Source organism: Octopus sinensis, linkage group LG20 (genome assembly GCF_006345805.1).
Source record: "Octopus sinensis linkage group LG20, ASM634580v1, whole genome shotgun sequence".
Classification (NCBI taxonomy): Eukaryota; Metazoa; Mollusca; class Cephalopoda; order Octopoda; family Octopodidae; genus Octopus; species Octopus sinensis.
The window spans coordinates 22,089,576-22,112,134 of record NC_043016.1 but is presented as its reverse complement, the minus strand read 5'-3'; the positions used below and the strand labels follow the sequence as shown (position 1 = coordinate 22,112,134).

Sequence of the window (22,559 nt, the reverse complement as noted above, 5' to 3'; positions counted from 1 at the left end):
GTGTTGGTCGTGGCGATGGTAATTCTCTCTATGAATGCAGACAGATACATAAAAGAAGGCCGTTTGAGGAAGTGAAAGTAATGAGAATGTATGAAATAGAGTGAGTGAAAAAGTGCTGGGAAGAGAGGAAATAGCGAGAGTGAGTTGAGGAAGACAGATACATTAAAGAACGGGAGTGGACTTGTCAAAGTGGGTTTTTGGCCCTAGCAACGACACCTTTTAAGATAGGGATTTCTAAGGTAGCCCACGTGCATCGTCACCTCATTTTACATGTCCCTGTAAATTTTGGAGTCAATCGGACGGGATGTAGTGGCCTTGAAAGCGATCCAAGCGGTAAAAACTCGTTTCAGTTTTATATATAGAGATATATATATCTATATACTAGCATTAAAGACCCGTTGTTGCCGTGTCATAGTGCTAGTGCATGTATATATGTGTACATATTACATGTACATCTATATATATACATCTACACATAAAATACAAAATACAAAGTTATATCTTGATATCGCTAGTGATAACAATACTCAAAATATATAACAGACTGGAATTGTTAGCCCGTCTCTTGTAATTTCGAACCATTGTATCTTGTCCTCCCTCTTGTATAGAAGTGTGGCTACAATTCAGCCTATCTCTTGGGGGCATTTTTTTTCCGAGACGTCCTACATCCCAGATATAGAGGTAAAAATAAAATATTTCCACTTTGCAAGTTCGAGTCGAGTACTCCCTTGCATGCTCCGTTGACTCGAACCTTGCTTCTATTGTGGCGAATTTACCGCCTCTGATTAGATACCTTTCATAGTCACACCAAGACACTTTTCGAAGGTGCTTTCCACCATCTGTTCAAATCTTCTTTTTTCTCTACATTGTATACTTTATAGACAATAGTCTTTTCTTTAATTTAATTTTTTATTATCCATCTGGACTATTCCATTTCTGCACGCTAATCTTATTTTTAATTTATTCCCATTCATGTGAAACCACTTATTCAAGTTCAAATCATTGATGCAATTTTATACCAATTGCTATTTTTACTTTCGTCATGTTACTTTAGTTTGATTTTAATTATTACTTACTACATATAATTCAATTGTTATTATTATTTTTATTGTTAAAGTGAAAGTATCTGACATAAAATAGAGAAACGTTTTTGTTTCACTTTTAACACGTAATACTGAAATAGTGGAGAATATATGATATTGCTATGGGCTCGCTCTAGGCAAGAAGTTGAACATTTTTTTTGCCCATGAAACTACATGGACCCTAAGTAAGGCATGTGTAAAATTTGAATGAAATTGGTTGTGTAGTTCTCAAGTTTTAGGGAAACACACAGACAGACAGACACATATTCTCAGTTTTATATATATATATGCATATCTGTACACGCACACACACAGATATTTAGACAAGCCTACCTTCCCTTTTAGATTTATGCACGTCCACTTCTCTATCCATCTTTCATGCTTGCTAGTATTTGTTGGTACATTTTACTTATATGCAGCTGCATTGTAAGGTTACATGTCTAAATACAAGTAGCATTCACATGCAGCCCTTCCTTCGTGTAGGTTCCATAGTTGCAGTTCATGAGGTTTTAACTTGGGATGGTGGGTGTAAAGATTAATTTGAGTTGTTGGTGAGGTGTGATTTATTTTGTAGTGTGTGAACATGTGTTTAGCAGTATGCATACATATGGGTAGTCATTCAGTAAATCTGTTTATAAGCTGCCCCTTTGTTAATAATATTGACAGTGACTCTTTGGAATATAGCTAGCATTTCCGGGATAGTGTATTATAGGGACTCATGTGTATAATTATTGACCAGGTTGTATTTTGCCTTCTCTTCCTTGAGTTGTCAGATGAAATGTTGTGTAGCGTTTAAGGACTTTTTGAAAGTTGATGATGTGGTTGCAATACCAATTTTGGAAATATATATATACACTGATATATATGTAGGAGCCTCCTCTAGTATCTATGGTGTACTTGTACACCACATTTCGGGTCATGCATTGGTTGTCCAGAGGACATTTCAATTGGTCCCTGCATGAGCATAGTTGGTCAGTTTTTTTGTTTGCATGTGTGCAGCCAGTACCAGTCCAATGGGTTCTATTTATATTATTGCTTGTGGTTAGTCTAGTATTATTTTTATTATTTATGAAAGCGAAAGTTGATTGGGTCATTTTATCTAAACAGGACACAAGATTTCTATGTTCATATTTGAATTTTTGTGTTTTTGTAGTCTTGTTTGCATTTTATTCATTCCCTAACTAGATAGGCATATAACAACATAGCAGCCGATACTGAAGATCTTTAGCGAGACACAACGTTATGGATGTACCTGATGAGACCCAGACTGCAAAATGGATGCAACGCAACATGCTGAACAGAGTCCAACACATAAAGGACAATAGCAGGATGGGTTGAAAGAAACATTGTAAAGAATAAAGTTTAATACCAAATCCATCTTCTCCTTATTTAAATAATATAATTGTGTGTGTGTGTGTGTGTGGTGTGTGTGTGTGTGTGTGTGTGTGTGTGTATGTAAGTGTATGTGAGTGAGAGAGTGCTTGCTTGAATGTTTAAATTCTGCACTTCGTATGAAAAAGCAGCGAGCTACAGAGGGTGAGAAATCTGTTGTCATTCACTGTAAACAAATTATCCACTAGCTCTGTACTTTTGAAGTGGTGTAGTATGAAACCCTTCTTATTTGAAAACAGGGAAGGGTTAGGGTCTGGAAGGACATCTGAGAATGAAGCAATGCCTCAGTGATATGTTTTAATGTGAAAAATACATATAGTTCTAAATAGTATTATTGCATTTGTTACAGGACATGTTATTGTTTATATCATTGCACAACAAAATAAACATATAAAAGTCACACATACATACACAAACACATGCCCGCACGCACAGACACACACACACAAATAACCAGAGAACTCAACAATTAATATATGATTTTACCTGTAAAACAGCATTGCAAAATTCTAAGGAGTTTAGAAAAAGCATCAAATCAGGAATATCTTTGCAGTCTTCTATGGTCAAGCAATACCAGTCTTCATTGGTTATTGTTATTTTGCGTGGCAAAGAAGAAAACAGTCCACTTAGCCCTGTTGCCAGAACCTTAAGAAAGAAACACATTTTAATTAGCAAGAATTTCAAACTGATCATTAAAAAAAACAATAAAAAAGCAAGCAAATGTGTAGAAAAATAACAAAACAATTAATATAAATATTTAAACTTATGTCAATTCCTCCATGGTGTTGTTTTGCATCTATAATAAAATAGATATATACAAATTATAAAAATAACTATACAGTACAGTACTGTTTCTGTTTCACGGATTTTCACCTATCATGGGGGGTTTTGGAACATAATACCTGTGTTAGTCAAGGGATTGCTGTATATATATATATATATATATATATATATACACACATACATAGATATACTTGATTAAAAAGCAGCAAAAATATCACAAAAAGTGTTACTCAGAGTTTCACATTTCCATTCATGGACAGTTTTGTTTAGAATCAAAACAAAACTGTCCAATGAACAAGAACGTAAAACTCTGAGTAACACTTTTTGTGATTTTTTTGCTGCTTTTTAATAAAGCATACTACTCTACCTCTGGTATTCAAATACTATTTTTTCCACCTTGTCTCGCATTTATGAGCTTACTCAGGTATATATTTATATACACACACATACATATATATATATACATATATACACACACATATACATGTGTGTGTGTGCATATATATATATATATATATATATATATATATATCTGAAGAGAGAAAAAGAGAGTATATATAATAAAGAAAAATGTTTAAAATGTAAAAGTATAACAAAAATAAAATATGTAAAACCATACTTACTGGACAGTAGTCGCTTATGTATCTGCCAATGTCTGGGTATTTGTTGGACAATGCCATAATTAAAAGGAGAGCTTCACGTGCCTGCTGACCAACCCTTCCATCTCGATGGATGTATAGGATTAAAGAGAATATCAGACATTCAGCTGGCACTTTTCCTTCATCCATTGAGAAAAATGTTTCCAGTGTAGATGTCTGCTGTGAAATGCAAAGGCAGATTTGATGCAATACCTGAGCTAAGAGCTCCTCTACTTCTTTTGATTTTAGGTATTGAGTACATGACGAAAGCAGCTTCATCAAAGGCTGTACGATTGCTTTGTGTATGAGAAGTAGCTGCTCAGAGTGAGCTATTAGATGATAGAAGATTTTCAGTTGCTCACATATCAATCTTTCTTCAAGTTCATGAATCTGTTCACACCATTGACTAAACTTTTCAAAAGTATTATCTTTTATGATTAGTACAAGAATAGGTCCTGGTCGTCCTTGGTGGTGGTCATCATCGTAGCTTTCTTCACCTGCAAGAAGTGTCATCATTTGTTCGAAGTTATGCATCACGGTCTGAACCTCATCCATGCTGTACTGTTCCTTTAATAAGCCATCTTCATCTTCTATCACCATCCATGCTTGCTTCCAGTGGTTTTGGAAAACTTCAAGGCATGTTGCAGGGTCAGTCTCTCGTCGAGGATGCATTTCAGGAAAGCCATACTCGTCTTTGTTTCCAGGAAGAAATGGCCGGGCTTCCTGCTTATTGTTACTGGTACGTTTAAACCAGTTCATTATGATAGAATACACTGGAAACCCAGTGTTTCTAATTCTTCAAGCAAAACATAGTTGATATCTGAAATAGATAATAATAATAACAATGATAATAATGGTGATAATAATAATAATAATAATAATAATAATAATAATAATAATAATAATAATAATAATAATAATAACAACAATGATAACGACGACGACAACAACAACAATAATAATAATACCACAGTGAATACCAAACACTATAGATATGTGACAGTGAGCTACCAGGAAGATAGAACAAATCTGAAACCATCATGAAGCAGGAATTAAGAATCCACAAAAACAATGAAAGAAAACGATGTCTTAATGTAAATGATCTCTGGAAACTGAAAAATTTTTCTTATATGGAGTATATATATATACAAAAAAAAAATAGCTTCCTCTTAGACAGCAACATGTGCATAAAAATGTAAATGCTGCAATATTTCTATACGAAAACTGCAAACCTGTGAAAAAATGATTTTAATTGTAAGTTTTAATTACATGTACATTCATATTTATATAAGAACTCTATATTTATGCACATTGTTATTTCTTCTCAGTGTCTCGCTGATACATCAATAATAATTATAACTACGAAAGAAACATCAACACATGTCCATGGATGATGTTCAGTTAAAAAAGTAAACACTGTAAAAACCATAAATACTATGAAAGCTGATTTATGATTTTCACACACTACTACACTTCTTCAAAAACATACAGGAATAAATTCATATTGTAAATATCCAACAAAATGAACGAAGCCCACAATATGTACCATAGAAAGCCGATACCTGACAGAGGAATACAACCTGCACCACACAAACAACACACAATACAAAAAAATATAGGCAATATTAACTTATTGACCTATGCAGGAGGAGCAGCAGTCACTAGAAGATTAGATATTTTACAGGAAAAAATTAAAAAAGAGTAAATGTGGAAAAGGAGACTACAAAATAAAGTGAAAACTTTAAGGCAAGATCTGAGTAGAATAGAAGCCTGGAAACTGAACAACTTAGGAAGCGCAAGATGAAAATCTTCCCTTGAGGAAAGACACTTAGTCAAAGAGAAAGAAGAGTTGAAACAGTGTATCATAGCAGTAGCAGGCAAGCTCTTCAGATATCAGAAAAGAATAGATTAGTATCAACAGAATAGATTATTTGAGACAGACCAGAATAGATTTAACCAAATAAATAGTGGAGAATGAAGTACTGAAGATGAGAAACCAAATGCAGAAGAAGCTAGAAAGTTCTGGAGTAATATTTGGAATAAACCAGTCAATTAATATGGAGATGCAGTATGGTTAAAGAAAGTGAGGGAAGAAGTAGTGAGTGAGAAGCAGCCAGATCTAAGATTAACTAGTGTAGTAATGAGAAAAATGTTAGGAAAAATGCTGAATTGGAAGGGCCCAGGACCAGATTTAGTCCATGGGTTAGTTTAAATGGGAGACTGAGGGAACAACTTTAGGATTGCCTTAATGGAGGAATAATATCAGATCGGATGACTAGAGGGAGGATAATACTCATTATGAAAGACAAGAGAGAAGGTAATACAGCTAGCAACTATAGACCAATCACTTGCTTACCATTAGTATGGAAGCTGTTAACAGGAATGCTTTTAGAAAGCATTTACGAGCACCTTGATAATCATAATTTACTGCCAGAAGAACAAAAAGGTTGCAGAAAGAAGGCTAGAGGAACGCATAGACAAAGCAGTAAAAGCTATAATGAAAAATTTAACAATAGCATGGATAGATTATTGGAAAGCTTATGACATGATCCCACACTCATGAGTGTAAGATCATGTCTTAGGCTTATATTGTCTGCTATTCAGTAAAGCAGACAATATAAGAGAATTAATTAGCTTTATTTGCATGAAGAAATAGAAAGTAGATCTCTACTCAGGTGACACACTCTTATAGAAAGTTAATATCAAAAGAAGCATTTTCCAGGGGTCTCATTGTCCCCTTCAATATTTGTCTTATGTTTGATGCCCCTCAGTTTAGTATTAAGTAAGGCAAAAGCAGGGTATTAGTTTAGAAATAGTAAAGGAAAAATTAACCATTTGCTCTTCATGGATGATCTGAAGCTTTTTAGTAAGAATGGCAAAGAGATAAATTCCTTAATACAGACTCTTCAGCAAAGATATAGGCATGCAATTTGGCATAGATAAATGTGTAATATTAGTCATGAGAAGGGGACAGGTAGTCAACAGTAAAGGCATCCAATGACCAGATGGCCAAATATTAAATTCATTGAAAGGGGGAGAGAGTTATAAGTATTTAGGAGTATTAAAATCTGACAGGGACTAACTATAGATATGAAAACGAAAATTGAGGAGTACATCAGAAGGGTGAGTTTTCAGCCTAGTAGCAAATGAAAGAAATAATGACAATAATGTGAAACTATGACAATAGTAATATACACCAATAGAATAAGTAGCAGGCTTTACACAAAATGTAATAAGTACCAGAGTTGATTTATTCAACTAAAAACTCTTCTAGACTGAGCCTTAGCATGGCTGCAGTCTAATGATTGAAACAAGTAAAAGATAAAGAATAAGTATAAAATTATGATTAGTAAAATTATTTAATAATTATTTTGAAATGTGTATGAGTCTCTAAGCAAATGTTTGTTGTTTGTTCCTTCTTGAGCCACGCCTGGCTCATAAGGGCCGGCTTCTCGGTTTCCTTGGCGTATAGGCTCTCCACCTGGACGGGACGCCGGTCAGTCGCAGGTGAGCTGCAAGATGCAGGAGGAAAGAGTGAGAGAAAGTTGTGGTGAAAGAGTCAGCAGAAGTTTGCCATTACCTTCTGCCGGAGCCACGTGGAGCTTAGGTGTTTCGCACATAAACACACACATCGCCCAGTTTAAGATTCAAACACGCGATCCCTCGACTGCGAGTCCACTGCTCTAACCACTAGGCCGTGTGCCTCCACAAGCAAATGTTTGCACACACCCTGTTTGCAGATGCAACTTCCTGCTTTTGTAATTTAGCAAACTTATCTGCACACAATCTCTCCTCTGCAACTCATCTTTCTAACCCCCACTTCATCCATCCTTGTACACTCACTACATTCTCCTCCCATCCATCTCTCACTCTCTTTCCGCACTCTTACAAACCTATCTGCCCATTAACTCTATCCAATCTTTTGAACCACTTCACTTATACATCCTTGCCAGTAAATCGAAGATATACCCAGATCTTTTTTACCACCTTCACTCTCTCTCCCTCTTTTTTTTTTTACTGAGGTTATTATGTATCCCTTCTACTGAAAGACACTTTTTCCTCTATCATATTTTATCCTTTCATCACCAGGCACAAAGCCATTACCCTCAGTACTACTGAGGGGTCTTTGTCTTGCAAGTTAGTTGGCAATCTCGCTTATGCTGGCGCTACATAAAAAGCACTCAGTACATTCTGTTAAGTGGTTGGTGTTAGAAAGGGCATCTAGTTACAGAAACAATGTCAAAGCAGACAGTAGAGATTGGCATAGTCTTCTGGCTTGCCAGTCTTCTGGCTTGCCAGCCTTATCAAACTGCCCAGTTCATGCTAGCATGGAAAGCAGATATTAAATGATAATGATGATGATTAAATTATGATTAAAATGAAATAATAAAATCATAATAAGATGCACCAATAATAATAAACTTTATATAAAATTTTCTTTATATATTTTATACACAATTTTCTTTTGTGTCTGGAGTGAGTCATTATGCCAATATTATTAACACATGCACTGGTTTAATTTCACTCCTTCATTATTAGTTGATAGGTTAAATATCCAATGTTGCAAGTAGCAATGAAAGAGCTTTGACAAACAAAACAAATGACTTACTGTCAAACCAAATTAGACAAACAATCGGATCAGTTAGTTGGATATTTAACCATCTGACTAATAATAAGGGAGTGGAATTGAACCAATGTGTGCGGTAATAATATTGGAATAATGATTCTCCTAAGACACAACAAAATCTGTTTCAACACATGAATTCACATAAAGAATCTTGCAAACCAGATACAAAAGCAAAATCTAAAATTTGAAATGTAGCAATATATGAAATGATAGTGATAATGATGATGATAAATATAATAATAATAATACTTTCAAATTTTGACACACAGCCATCAATTTTGTGGAGATTTAGTGAATCACATCAATTCCACTGCTCAACTGATGTAATTTTATTGATCCTGAAAGGAAAAACAGTTGACCTTGGTAGAATTTGAATTCAGAACTTAGAGTGTCAGAAGAAATATCACTAAGTGTTTTGTCCAATGTTCTCATGATTCTGCTAGGTCACCAACTTAATAATATTAATAATAATAAAAATAATGATTATGATGATTTCTTTTACTTGCTTCAAAGGCAAAAGAGAAGGGGGACAATAGAAAAACATACATAAAGTTTGGGGGTTTACATATAATGAAATGATAGCAAAAAAGAGAAAAGTATATCTCTGCCTGATCATTGGAATGCATCTCTTCAACAAGAAAATAAATAAGACACCCCAACCTGATCAGGCAGTAACTGGGGAAGGTATGATGGTCAGGTGATAAATGATGATGAAAGTAATGTAGGCATTCACTACCTCTGCTTGACCTTTTAAGGACAGCTTTCTCTCTACCTATTTTCGGGTATGACTGACCAGCCAGTTCCTCATCTCATCCCAGTTCTTATCTACCTGGAGGTTGGGACTGAACCAGACCCTAAGTAGTTTAACTGGTCCATCAGTCCAGTGTCCAACAGCATCCATCTACCCCTGCCATCTCAATGCCCAGTTGCAATTCCAACAGCTTGTTGGTATTTATTTGACCATCTCCACTTTGGAGGTGTCCAATATCATTGGCATATGCCAACATGTGTCCCAGTTCAAAAGGGGTGCTCCTCAACAGTTCCAATCTCTGCAGCTTCTTCTTCAGTCCCAAATCACACTTCAATCATGCCAAACTTCCTTAAGTGATGCATGTGCGCAAGTCATATTTTGAATTTGGACCTCACTAGCATTTTCCACCTGGTGCAATTTTACTTAGATGTGGTGGAATGTAACTGTATATCTCAAAATATTTTCTAATTCTCAAGTGGAGGAATGACGGCTACTCTTCTCCCATTATTTCTTAACAATTTGTCTGGCCTGTTTTAATTCTTCTTTATCTATGGGGAAACCTTCCAGATTTCTTGCAGCACTTGTTAAAGAAATCTCTTTTCCAGCATCTCTTGTCATGGCAGTGGTAACTGTAGTGGCTGTAGCAGAGGCATTAGTGGTGGCAGTGGTGGTGTTTACATTTCTCATCTCTTAAATATAGAACTGTATTGTCCTGCCTTTGTTCTCTCTTCAGGCTGGAATGTTGGGGGTTAGTAGCCCGAGCTCTTAACCACTACGCCATATGCCTGTGGGCAATTATGGAGTGAATTTTAGGGCTTACAAATCTAATATTTTTCTATCCTTCTTTAATACCAGTTCCCATATGCTGCTCATATCTGCACTCAGTCTGCTTAGGAGGTTACTGTGTCCTAGCATATGTGCTGCTTCTTTTAGTTTTCGTATTTTCCAGTGGTGTTCTCTGTCTATTATTTTAACTTCATCCAACAGGGGAAGGTGGTCTCCATTTTTCCATACACGATCAGCTGTACCCGATTTATCAATATCTCCTCGTGTTACAGCTTTGCGATGTTCGTCTACCCTTATTTTGAGGGGGCGGCATGTTTCGCCTATGTATAACCTACCACAGCTGCATGGGATGGAGTACACACAGTCTTTAGTCATATTCTCTTCTATTGGTGGTTTTACTTGAAGGAGATATTTGTGAAGTGTTGTATTACTCTTGAAGGTTTGTTGTTAACACAAATGTTTAGGCTGATATACCCTCCAGCCTTCTTCAGGTGTCTTGGGGAAATTTTGAACCTGGGTTCTCATTCCTAAGGTATTTTTTGATGTTGTTGCTGTTATTATTATTATTATTATTATTATTATTATTATTATCATTGTCCAGGTCACTGCTAAAGTTAAAATAATAGACAGAGAACACCACTAGAAAATATAGAAACTAAAAGAAGCAGCACATATGCTAGGACACAACAACCTCCTAAACAGATCCTTAGAAAGGATCACAAAAGTACAGCTGCCAAAATTACAGCAGAACTTAATGACCACCGCAAGAACCCAGTTTCCACAAAAACTGTTCACTGGGAGCTGCACAAAGCCAGTATTCATTGGAAGGGCTGCAAACCACTACTTTCAAAAACAAACATTGCAAAGCGTTTAGAGTGGAGTAAAAATCTCAGACAAGTCATTCTTTAACTTATTTCTGACCACCAGCTGAGTATACATGTGGAGACATTCAAAAGAAGCATTTGACACAGGTTGCCTTCTTCCAACTTTTAAACAAGGAAGAGAATCTATGTTGATCTGTGGGGACTATATCTTGGAAATCCACCCACCCAATGGTTTCCCTTCATGGTAGAATTAACAGTCAAGACTATTTAAGCATTTTATCTGATCAAATTCATCCTATGGTTGCGGAAGTGTTTCCAGAGAGAAATGCAATCTTTCAGGATGATAATGCACCAATTCAAACAGCTAAAGTTGTTACTAGTGAAGTTGAACATCTTATCTGGCCACTACAGTCACCAAATCTCAATATAATTGAACATTTATGGTGCATTTTACAAAAACAAGTAAGGAATCAATATCCTCTACCATCGTCACTACAAGAACTGGAGACTGTTTTAGCTGAAGAACGGACAAAAATTCCTTTGGAAACAATTCAAACTTTGTATGAGTCCATACCTCATAGAATTCAAGCTGTAATTATTACCAAAGTCGGTCCTAACCCATTTCAATTTAAATTTGTTCGAATTTTAAGGTGTTTCCATCATTTTGTCCAACCCCTGTATATATAGATCAAAACATTTTGATTAAAATTCGTTGGTACTCTGAGTTTCAAGTGTAATGCTAGTCTTTAGCCAATTTAAATGAAAGAAGTTGACTGTTATTACCATAATGTGGGCTGTGATTGGTTGAGGAAGGTCACAGGGCATGGTGCTTGGTATATCGTAGGCATTATAGTTGGCATATGATGTTGGTATATCGGTATATCTATGACAACAGTTAGCTGGAAAATACCGCATGGTGAAAAGGAAATCAATCAAATGGTGGACAGGATGCTGGAGGAGAAGTAGGAAGTTGTATATGTGTGGATGCACTCATATGGTTTTGCATGCAAGTCTGTATTGACGTGAGCATGTGTACCTGTGCATGGGTGCACACGCGCATGCATACGCACATGCATACACATGTGCACACACACATACCCATTTATATGTACATATGTATATGCATGCATGCACACATGCATATTAGTGAGTGCACACAAATGCATGTGCGTGTATATACATGCATGAGTATATATGTGTGTGTGTGTATATATATATATATATATATATATATTATATATATATATATATATATATACATATATCTATATACTACATCTATCTATATACATTTATATATATTTATATACATATATATACATATTATTTATTTGTTTCAGTCATTTGACTCTGGCCATGCTGGAGCACTGCCTTTAGTTGAACAAATCGACCCCAGGACTTATTCTTTGTCAGCCTAGTACTTATTCTATCAGCCTCTTATGCTGAACTGCTAAGTTACGGGGCGACAAACACAGACACACAAATATATACATACACATATATATATATATACGATGGGCTCCTTTGAGCTTCTGTCTACCAAATCCACTCACAAGGCTTTGGTTGGCATGAGGCTATAGCAGAAGACACTTGCCCAAGATGCCATGCAGTGGGACTGAACGCAGAACCATGTGGTTGGGAAGCAAGCTTCTTACCACACAGCCATACCTATACACACACACATATATTTATTATATACACATATTCATATATATATATAATATATAAATCAAGGGAAGTGCTTAAGTAAAAACTGAGACAAAAGACAAACATGTATGCAAATATTCATGTATGTACATACATATATACAGGGTGTGATGGGTAATTGTCACCATTTTATATTTTTAATTTCACACATGCACATTGTTTGTTTTTGATTTTTTTGACTACACAGTATAGTAGGTCAGTTGGGCACCATCTGTGAGAAAAACAGCACCATGATGCAATTCACTCTGCCAGAAATTTGGAAATGACATGTTGTAGTGCTTGGCATTCACGCCAGAAGCTCCAATACAAACATTTCAGAGTTTTTAAATGTCAGTCTGAGGACATGTACCGAGAGTGATAAAATTCATACATCCAGTCAACATCATGGTTTTGGAGTGATCCCTTGTGATGGCAACGTTATGCCTACATTCATCTTTCTGCATGGCCTCAGACTCAATACCTCAAGTGCCTGGAGGAGGTAGTGCTACCCTGGGTCAAGAGGATGGCTGCTAGAAGACCTTATGTCTGGCGACAAGATTCTGCATCAGGCCAGACAACCTGGAGAACCCAGTCATGGCTGTCAGACAATTTCTGCAACCACATCATCCCTAACATCTGGCCACCTAGCTCCCCAGACTGCAACTCCCTTGATTATTATGTGTGGGATGCAGTTGAGCAAGAGACCAATAGAATTCCATGTAACACCAAAGACGAACTGAAGGCAAGGATTATGGTAGCATTCACTAACTTAACAAAGAGACCATCCAGAAGAGTTGCAGGAGATTCTGAGGCCATTGTTGAAGCCTATATTTCAAGATATTTTTATGTAATTTTGATAAATATATCTGTTAAAATCAGTGTTATTTTCATTTTTACATGATTTATTCTCTGCGTCCTGTACATTTATATATAAATACATTATATATTTTGTGACCACACACACACACACACACACACACACACACACATTATAGATTGGGCTGAAACTGACAACTCTAAAAGTTAACGGATTTTGATATAATTTTAACGAGGTGTTCCTAAGGTATTTGTCAACCTCACCTATGAAAATTATAAAAGTATAATCAATATTTTTATAGCTATATGGGTCCAAATCCGTGGTAAATCCAACAAGAAACCACACCTCATCATGCAACCTGAACCCAATAATCTAGTTCGTGATTTAATACTTACTAAGCAACAGAGTGAAGTCTTGACCTCACATCTGCAACAATGGAACCTGTTGGATAAAGATGCTCAAATTACAGTGTTCATGAAGCGTTCTGCAGATCTACAGCAATTCTTCACTTTTGAAAACAACTTGACTTATCATAATGACATCAGAGACCTATCCAATGCCCTTGAGCTGATCTATGAACCAAATGAGTGGAGGTTATTCATAGATGCATCCCTTTACATCATAAAAGCGGTTCTGTTGCACATTGGGAACACTGTGTCTTCAGTTCCAATTGCTCACTCAATCATTTTAAGAAAGACATATCAGAACCTTGCTTTTATTCTAGACTGATTAAGTTACAAGGATCATGCATGGCTAATTTGTGCGGACTTGAAAGTATTGGGTCATCCCATAAATGATGCAGTTTTTTCAATTGCATGAACTAAAAGTTGGAGGGGAATGGGATAAACTGACTGCATCAACTTGTTATAAAAGCAGGTAGTAATTTTACCTTTATCCTTATTCTTAGTGCAAGCCTTGAAGACTACAGTTCGATTTTAACAGTTATGTTTTCAAAGCTATAATGGAAGTGATAAAGGAACATATTCAGCATATTTTGCTTTATGAGTTCAATAAAGGCAACAACGCAACAGAAAGTGTGAGGAATATTAATGCAGTATATGGGGGTCAGACAATAAGATAGCTAAACCAGTGTCAATGGTGGTTCCAGAGCCAGAAACTATAGCTTAGAAGATGAGCCTCATCCTGGAAGATCTGTAGAGCTTGATGAAGATGTCCTGCAAACCCTGATGGAACAAAATCTGATCGTAGCTGTTGAGGAACTAGCAGAAAAGCTTGGATTTGGTCGTTTAACTATTCATCGACAACAGCACCAAAAGAAAAATGACCATCTTTGCTTTCAAGATGAAAGGTATTCTTCCATCTGGATAATGCTTGGCCACATACAGTGAGGATGACATACCAAAAGCTGGAGTAGTTTGAATGGGAAATGATGCCCCACCCAACATATTCACCGGACCTTGCCCCAACTAATATAATTTATTTCGCAGTCTTCAAAATCATTTAGATGGAAAAAATATGAATTCTGTAGACAAGGTTAGAAAAGTACTGGACGAATATTTTTCATCATGGACAAGTGAATTTTGGAAGAGGGGCCTTGCAAGTCTACCAGACAGATGGAAGAGCATTATAGACAATGAAAGAGAGTATATTTTAGATTAAAAAAGAACTTTATTTATCTTAATTTTGAAAAATAAAAGAAGTATAAAAAAAACTGCATAATTTATAGGAGGACCCAATAGTAGCCCTATTTAATGGGCTACAAACTAGATACACCAAGTTTATGTGCTTCCTTTACAAGTAGGAGAGTAGGGCCCGTTCAGAACATTATGTATGCTCAGAATGGCTACCTCAGGAAATAATGACACCAGGATGCCATAATATAAATCATGAGCCACTAAGTTAAGAAGGAGAAAATCATTTTGCCATCACTGCATATAAAACTAGACCTAATGAAGCAATTTACCAAAGCACTGCAACATAACAAGTCGTAGGCCCTAAGATTCGTCAACTTATAGCAGATGAGGACTTCAAGGTGACAATGGAAGAAACTAAGCTAGCAGCCTGGCATGCATTTAAAGATGTATGCAAAGAACTTCTGGGAAAGCACCAAGTGGCTGAGCGAGAGAGTATAGTGGAGAGCCTAATCAAGTGCTACCAATATCTCAGATGCAATATGTCACTGAAGATATACTTTCTTCATTCTCATCTGTCCTTCTTCCCAGAGAATGCAGGAGATGTGAGTGATGAACATGGAGAGAGGTTCCATCAAGATATAGTGTTAATGGAAAACATGTAAAAGGGAAAATGGAGCCCAGCTATGCTGGCTGACTTCTGCTGGAACTGGAAGTATGACACACCTGAGACAGCTTATAAACAAAGAAGTAAATACTAAAATGTAGGTTAATACATTATATAATGCTAACATGCTGATTCATTATATATTTATGAATTAATTACAATGGACATACTTAATCTGACTTTGGGAGCAAAATACATTTATGATAGTGTGAAAATTGGTATAAATTACATAGTTATTAAGTCAATAATTTACAAGAAACCCTAACCATTTTGTGATCAGTATCACAGTCAGCACCTCATAATACTCTGTGACTGCACAAATCTTGTATGTCAGCTTTCTGAGTTAATACAAAGTCAATCATATGACCTTGCTTCGATCTTGGGTGAATCCAGGTAACTTTATCCTTCAACTTATGATGAAAGAAAGTATTCCCAACAACCAACCCTAGCTCAGAGCACATTTGTAGCAGATGCAACCCATTGTCATTCACCTTTTCTATTCTGTAACACCCAAGTACATTCCAAGCACCATAGTTTCTGCCAACACATGCATTAAAGTCACCAAGCACAACCAACTTCTCATTCAAAGGGACTGACTGAATATTTCTTATAAGCTCCTCATAAAATGCATGGATATTTTCTTAACTAGCGTAAAGAGTAGGAGCATAAATAGAGAAAACAGTTACAAAATGTCCACAAGAAGTGGGGATCCAGAGTTTCATTACGTGTTTGTTTATGCTTTGTGGTTGTTCTAGGTCCTTTAGCAAATCACTTCTGATTGCAAACCCAACACTACCTTCCTTTTTTTCTCTCTTCGGCTTCCCAACTCATAATAATGTGAAACCTGCTCCTCTTTCAACAAGATTATCTTCGTCTGAACATTTTGTTTCAGAAAGAACTGCAATATCAACATTAAGACACTTAAGCTCCTTAGTTACAAGAGCTGTTCTTTCAGGCCTATCTGCTTGATTCCAACAGGCTAGGTTAAGAGAAACCCTATTCCTTGCATATGTGTTATCATTGTTTATATCAATTCTTTGTTCATTCCTGCTAAATTGAACCACTGTTAACCACAGTAAAAAAACCAGCAGACAATTTTTAGTGCACCTTTTCTAGCACTTTCCCAGTATATCCAGGTGAGCAGTGTTCTCCTTAAAAGGGCAGCTCAGACACAGGATTCTCCACTGGAAACAGTTCCTGTCCATGAAAACATGTTAATGATATTAAGATAAGAACCCTGCAGATTTGTAACTGCATGCTTCGTCAGACTCTATATAGATACAAAATTTAAAATATCTACATTGCAGACATGAGGAAATGCTCAGAAGTTGAGGAGTATATCTTAACAAAAAACGTTAATAAAGATGGGTTATTCCCCTGAATCAGACTGGGGAGGGAAAGACCCTTATAAACCTGAAGAGGCCTAATTTTTCCAGCAAGTAGTGCTTGAAGTGGATACATTTAGAAAACACTTCTTTACAGCTGTTTAATGCACCAGGTTTCTTATAGTCCTTAAGAATTTTGGCACTCTCCATGATGCAGATCTTGCAACAGCCACTTCCTTTAATATATGGGCCCAGATGATCAATTAATTTTCACCTGATATCACATGGGGTCTCTTGATCTTTGAGGTACCATACATGGCGGGCCAGGGACATGACAAACTGTCTTTCTGGGACTCTGAAGGATGACAGGTGGTTAAGAAAACGTCGCTTGAATGAAATACTTAAAGAACCGATATATTTACACACATGGTAACATATGGCCTGGGGCTGGTCATATGTATACAGGTTGTAGTGAATAAATTGTCTAAATTACACAAAAATGAAAATAACACTGACATCTCATTTTTACAGATATATTTATCAAAATTATATAAAAATATCTTGAAATACTCAAGAGTAAATGTATTCAATAAAATTACCATTGGCTTCAACCACAGCCTCCAGACAACTTCAGAATCTTCTGCAACTCTTCTGGATGGTCTCTTTGTTTAAGTTGGTGAATGCTACCACAATCCTTACTTTCAGTTCACTTTTGGTGTTACAAGGAGTTTTGTGTGTCTCACGCTCAACTGCACCCCACACAGAAAAATCAAGGGGATTGCAGTCTGGGGAGTTAGGTGGCCAGATGTTAGGGGTGGTGTGGTTGCAGAAATTGTCTGACAGCCATGACTGGGATCTCCTGCTTGTCTGGCATAGTGCAGGGTTCTGTTGCCAGCAGGGTTCTGTTGCCATCCTCTTGATCCAGGGCAGCACTAGGGTCTTCCAGCAGCCATCCTCTTGACCCAGGGCAGAACTATCTCCTCCAGACACTTGATGTAGGCCCACGTGTTGAGTTTGAGGCTGTGTGGGAAGATGAATGGAGCCGTAATGTTGCCATCATTAGTGATCACTCCAAACACAATGATGTTGAATGGATGTTTGATTTTTATCACTCTTGGTACATGTTTTGGGGACATGGCAAGTCAATGATTGTTCCGTGTGTTCACCATCTGATGCTGGCAGATATTTTTCTCGTCTGAGAAAAACGAAAACATGTTCAGTTGGAGGGGATACTTGAGTTTGTTCAAAAGCTTTGTGGTGAGGCCTTTCCTCTTGTCCTTGATGGTTTAGGATAAAAACTGGCCCTTTCTCATGTTGTATGAAGAATACTGAATGTCTTCATGCATTACTTGCCTGATAAGAAACTCAGATACTGCCACGTCCCTGGCAATGGACCTGATTGATTTAGCGGGATCATTGTTAATCATGGCCTTGATCTCACCAACAAATTTAGGAGTTCTTTTCTTATCAGAAGAATCAGAGTGAGATTTCCAAGCAGCTATACCTTTGTAATCACCATTAGACTCATTCATCTCTTTCTGAATCCACTACACTGTCCTCAGATTGACACCCTAACACTCTGAAATGCTCATATTGGGGCTTCTGGCATGAATACCAAGCAATACAGCATGTTGTTTTGAAATATCTAGTAGAGTGAATTGCATCATGGTACTGTTTTTTTCTCACAGATGGTGCCCAACCATATCACTCTTTTACTCTTTTACGCTTTTTTACTAGTTTCAGTCATGTGACTGTGGCCATGCTGGAGCACCGCCTTTAGTCGAGCAAATCGACCCCAGGACTTATTTTTTGTAAGCCTAGTACTTATACTATCGGTCTCTTTTGCTGAACCACTAAGTTACGGGGACGTAAACACACCAGCATCGGTTGTCAAGCGATGTTGGGGAGACAAACACAGACACACAAACATATACACACACATATACATATATACGACGGGCTTCTTTCAGTTTCCGTCTACCAAATCCACTCACAAGGCTTTGGTCGGCCCGAGGCTATAGTAGAAGGCACTTGCCCAAGGTGCCACGCAGTGGGACTGAACCCAGAACCATGTGGTTCGTAAGCAAATCAAAAACAATGTGCATGCGAGAAATAAAAAATATAGAATGGCAACAATTTACCCAGTGCAACCTGTTTATACACCCACACTCACACACACACACACAGACGCACACACAGACACACACACACACGTGTTATATTCATCAATGCTTTGATAATTTTCTTCCTGACTAGAAAAACCAGATTAACTAGATTTAATCTATAATTACTCGTAACATTCACATAGACACTTATATATGTATCTTTTATCTTTAGTCTTTAACAGGTTTCAGCCTGAGGTTGAGGCCATGCTGGAGTACTGCCTTTCATTGTGTTTGGGTTTGTTTTCTGTAGTGTTTTGGAAAAGTAGTGAGTTGGACAGAGCTGCTAAACACACACACTTATACATATACATGTGTGTATATGCACACACACACACACACACACACACACACACACATATATACAAATGTACACACACACATATGTATATCCATATATACAGGGTGATTCAAAAGTCGCCATACATAGGAACAATTTATCTTTTTATAAGAAACAGTTTATAAGAACAGTTTTTTAAAAATTATTTAACAAGCTCTGTATGGTTACCATTGTTTTGAATATACATTGCAATACATTTACCCCACTCACTGTGAACTCGTAATAGCACATCTAGTGATATGTGTGCAAATGAGTGTGTGATGCATTCATTCAAATGATTTATGCCTTTCCTCTTTCTGTAATACACCATGCCTTTTAAATGCACCCAAAGATAGAAATCAAGAGGTGTCAGATCAGGGGAATCTTATAAACTGTTTTTATGAAAAAAAATTTTTTCCTACGTATGGAGACTTTTGAATCACCCTGTATATACAGGGTGTGGTGAATAAACTGTCATCTAAATTATGCAGAAATGAAAATAACACTGACATCACATTTTAACAGATATTTACCAAAATTACATAAAAATATCTTTAAATACTAAAGGGTAAAATCACTATTGGCTTCAACCATGGCCTCCAAATGACTTTGGAATCTCCAGCAACTCTTCTGGACAGCCTTCTTGTTTAAGTTGGTGAATGCTGCCATAATTCTTGCCTTCAATTCAACTTTGGTGTTACAAGGAATTCTCTTGGTCACTCGTTCAACTGCACCCCACATATAATAATCAAGGGATTTGCAGTCTGAGGAGTTAGGTAGTCAGATGTTAGGGGTGATGCGGTTGCAGAAATTGTCTGACATGGTGCAGAGCTCTGTTGTCAGACAGAGGTTCTTCTAGCAGCCATCCTCTTGACCCAGGGCAGCACTACTTCCTCCAGGCAAATGATGTAGGCCTCCATGTTAGGTCTGAGGCCATATGGGAAGATGAATGGAGCTACAACATTGCCATCACTAGTGATCACTCCAAACATCATGATGTTGACTGGATGTTTGATTTCTATCATTCTTGGTACATGTTTTGGGGACATGACAAATCCGCAAATTGACACCCAAGCACTCTGAAATGTTTGTATTGGGGCTTCCAGTGAGAATGTCAAGCAATACAGCATGTCATTTCCAAATTTCTGGCAGTGAAGCGTCATGGTGCTGTTTTTCTCACAGATGGTGCCAAACTGACCCTACTATACTGTGTAGTTGGCAAAATCAAAAGCAAACAATGCATATGTTTGAAATTAAAAAGGCACACACACATATATATATATAATTTCTATGACTAATGGGTGTATGTCAACTAGTGTGCTGATATGTTGAGTAAAGCACTAGCATGGTTTGGGCTATCTGGTATCATCTACAGTTAGGGTATATTTCCATTCGATCTACTTTGGAAATTATGCAATATATATATATACACGATGGGCTTCTTTTAGTTTCCACAGACCAAGTCTGCGGATGGTGTAAAGTCCCTTCCAGACCTAGAGTTACGTGGTGGTAGACTAGTACGGTAGACAAAGCCATTAGAGCAAAGAAACAGGCCTGGAAAGCCTGGAGGGATGGAGGTAGCAGGGAACTGTACCAGGTAGCCAAAAGCGAGGCTGGGCGGCAGGTATACATAGCCACATAAAAAGCACCATCCGAATGTGGCCGATGCCAGCGCTGCCTTGACTGGCTTCTGTGCCGGTGGCAAGTAAAAATCACCCACTACACTCACAGAGTGGTTGGCGTAAGGAAGGGCATCCAGCTTTAGAAACACTGCCAGATCAGACTGGAGCTTGGTGCAGCCTCCTGGCTTCCCAAACCCCGCTTGAACCATCCAACCCATGCTAGCATGGAAATCGGATGTCAAACGATGATGATGGAGGTTTTTAGGATAAAATTTGTTAAAAAAAAGCTCCTACTCATCTAAAATTTGCACTCAAAAGTTTTCAGAATTGCTGATATAGCCAGGTTTTCAGTTTAGTTGTATTTAGAATAATTTCACTTATTTATGATTAGATTTTATTAAATAAAAATAATTTCTGCTTAACTGGTATCATATTGAAAGCTATTAAATTACAAAATGTTTGTGTTGTTTATAATAAACTTTATTTTACACATACTGCTGTATGTCTTCTCAAATCACGATCACAGGAAAGGTTGTTGATAAGGATTACCAACAAAATCAAAGCTAATAAATATGCACAGGTGTTGCAGATTAAGTTTCATTACCAATAAATATCAGCTTGGATGACACTTTACTCAACCAACAGAGGAAGGTGATCAATCAAATTGATTATGTAAACAGAATTCTATTCTGCCTATTCTTATTGGAACCTTTGATATGGAGTATTGAAATTTTAATCCCTTTCACACTTATAAAATGTCAAGCAAACTTTAAAATTTGTCATTACCGTTATTGTCAGTATGGGCAGAACTTATGAATCATTTACTGCGAAGGAGAAATTAAATATTGCTGAATATGAATTTGAATGAGGTGATAGAGCTGCCAGAAGGCATTTTAATGTTAATGAAGCCGATGTTCAAAATTGGTGTAAACATTATGACAAACTTAAAACTGTTCCTAGTAATAAACAGGCAAAAATAAAAACATACAATCAAGATTATCCATATCATTACATTTTTTTCAGTCAGAATTATCCATATCACTATGCATGTCAATGATGCTCCGTTACAATGGGTAGAAACTCCAAGCAATGTAAAAATATGGCCTGGACCGTGTTTACCAGCATGAATGTCAGATTTCAATAAGTAGTTAGCCATAAACAGTAAGCATTATACCATCCAACATAAAGTCAACTTCATTATATTTAAGCCATTATTTTTGTCTGTAAAAACCTATTCTGACATTAAATGAGTCAACTTCCGATATGAACATTTATGCTTTGTATGTCTTTTTTCAACAAAAAAAATTTCTAAAAAAATTCTGGGAATGATCTACTCATGTAATTTACTCACCCACTAAAGTTCATTTTTATTTTTGTGAAAAAATGTGTGTAAATTACATGGGTTTTTACGGTACACACACACATACACACACACAGACACAAACACACACACAGACACAAACACACACACAGACACAAACACACA

General features: G+C 36.8%; 2 protein-coding genes across 3 annotated transcripts in view; one reads left to right on the top strand and one right to left on the bottom strand.

Moving 5' to 3' along the window:
- The window catches only part of LOC115222541 (FTS and Hook-interacting protein-like), a 93,210-nt gene that overhangs the window by 39,232 nt on the left and 31,419 nt on the right, over nt 1-22,559 (bottom strand). For both annotated transcript variants that reach the window (XM_036511737.1, XM_029792800.2), the window contains exons 2-3: nt 3,881-4,715; nt 2,961-3,119 (exon numbers count right to left, since the gene is read on the bottom strand). In XM_036511737.1, the coding sequence (XP_036367630.1) occupies nt 2,961-3,119; nt 3,881-4,654 (933 nt within the window). In that variant the 5' untranslated portion in view covers nt 4,655-4,715. The remainder of the gene's footprint in view (nt 1-2,960; nt 3,120-3,880; nt 4,716-22,559) is intronic.
- Nucleotides 9,098-22,559, top strand: part of LOC115222492 — a 105,341-nt gene continuing 91,879 nt past the window's right edge. The window contains exons 1-2 of the mRNA XM_036511614.1: nt 9,098-9,206; nt 13,688-13,979. Of these exons, the coding sequence (XP_036367507.1) occupies nt 9,098-9,206; nt 13,688-13,979 (401 nt within the window). The remainder of the gene's footprint in view (nt 9,207-13,687; nt 13,980-22,559) is intronic.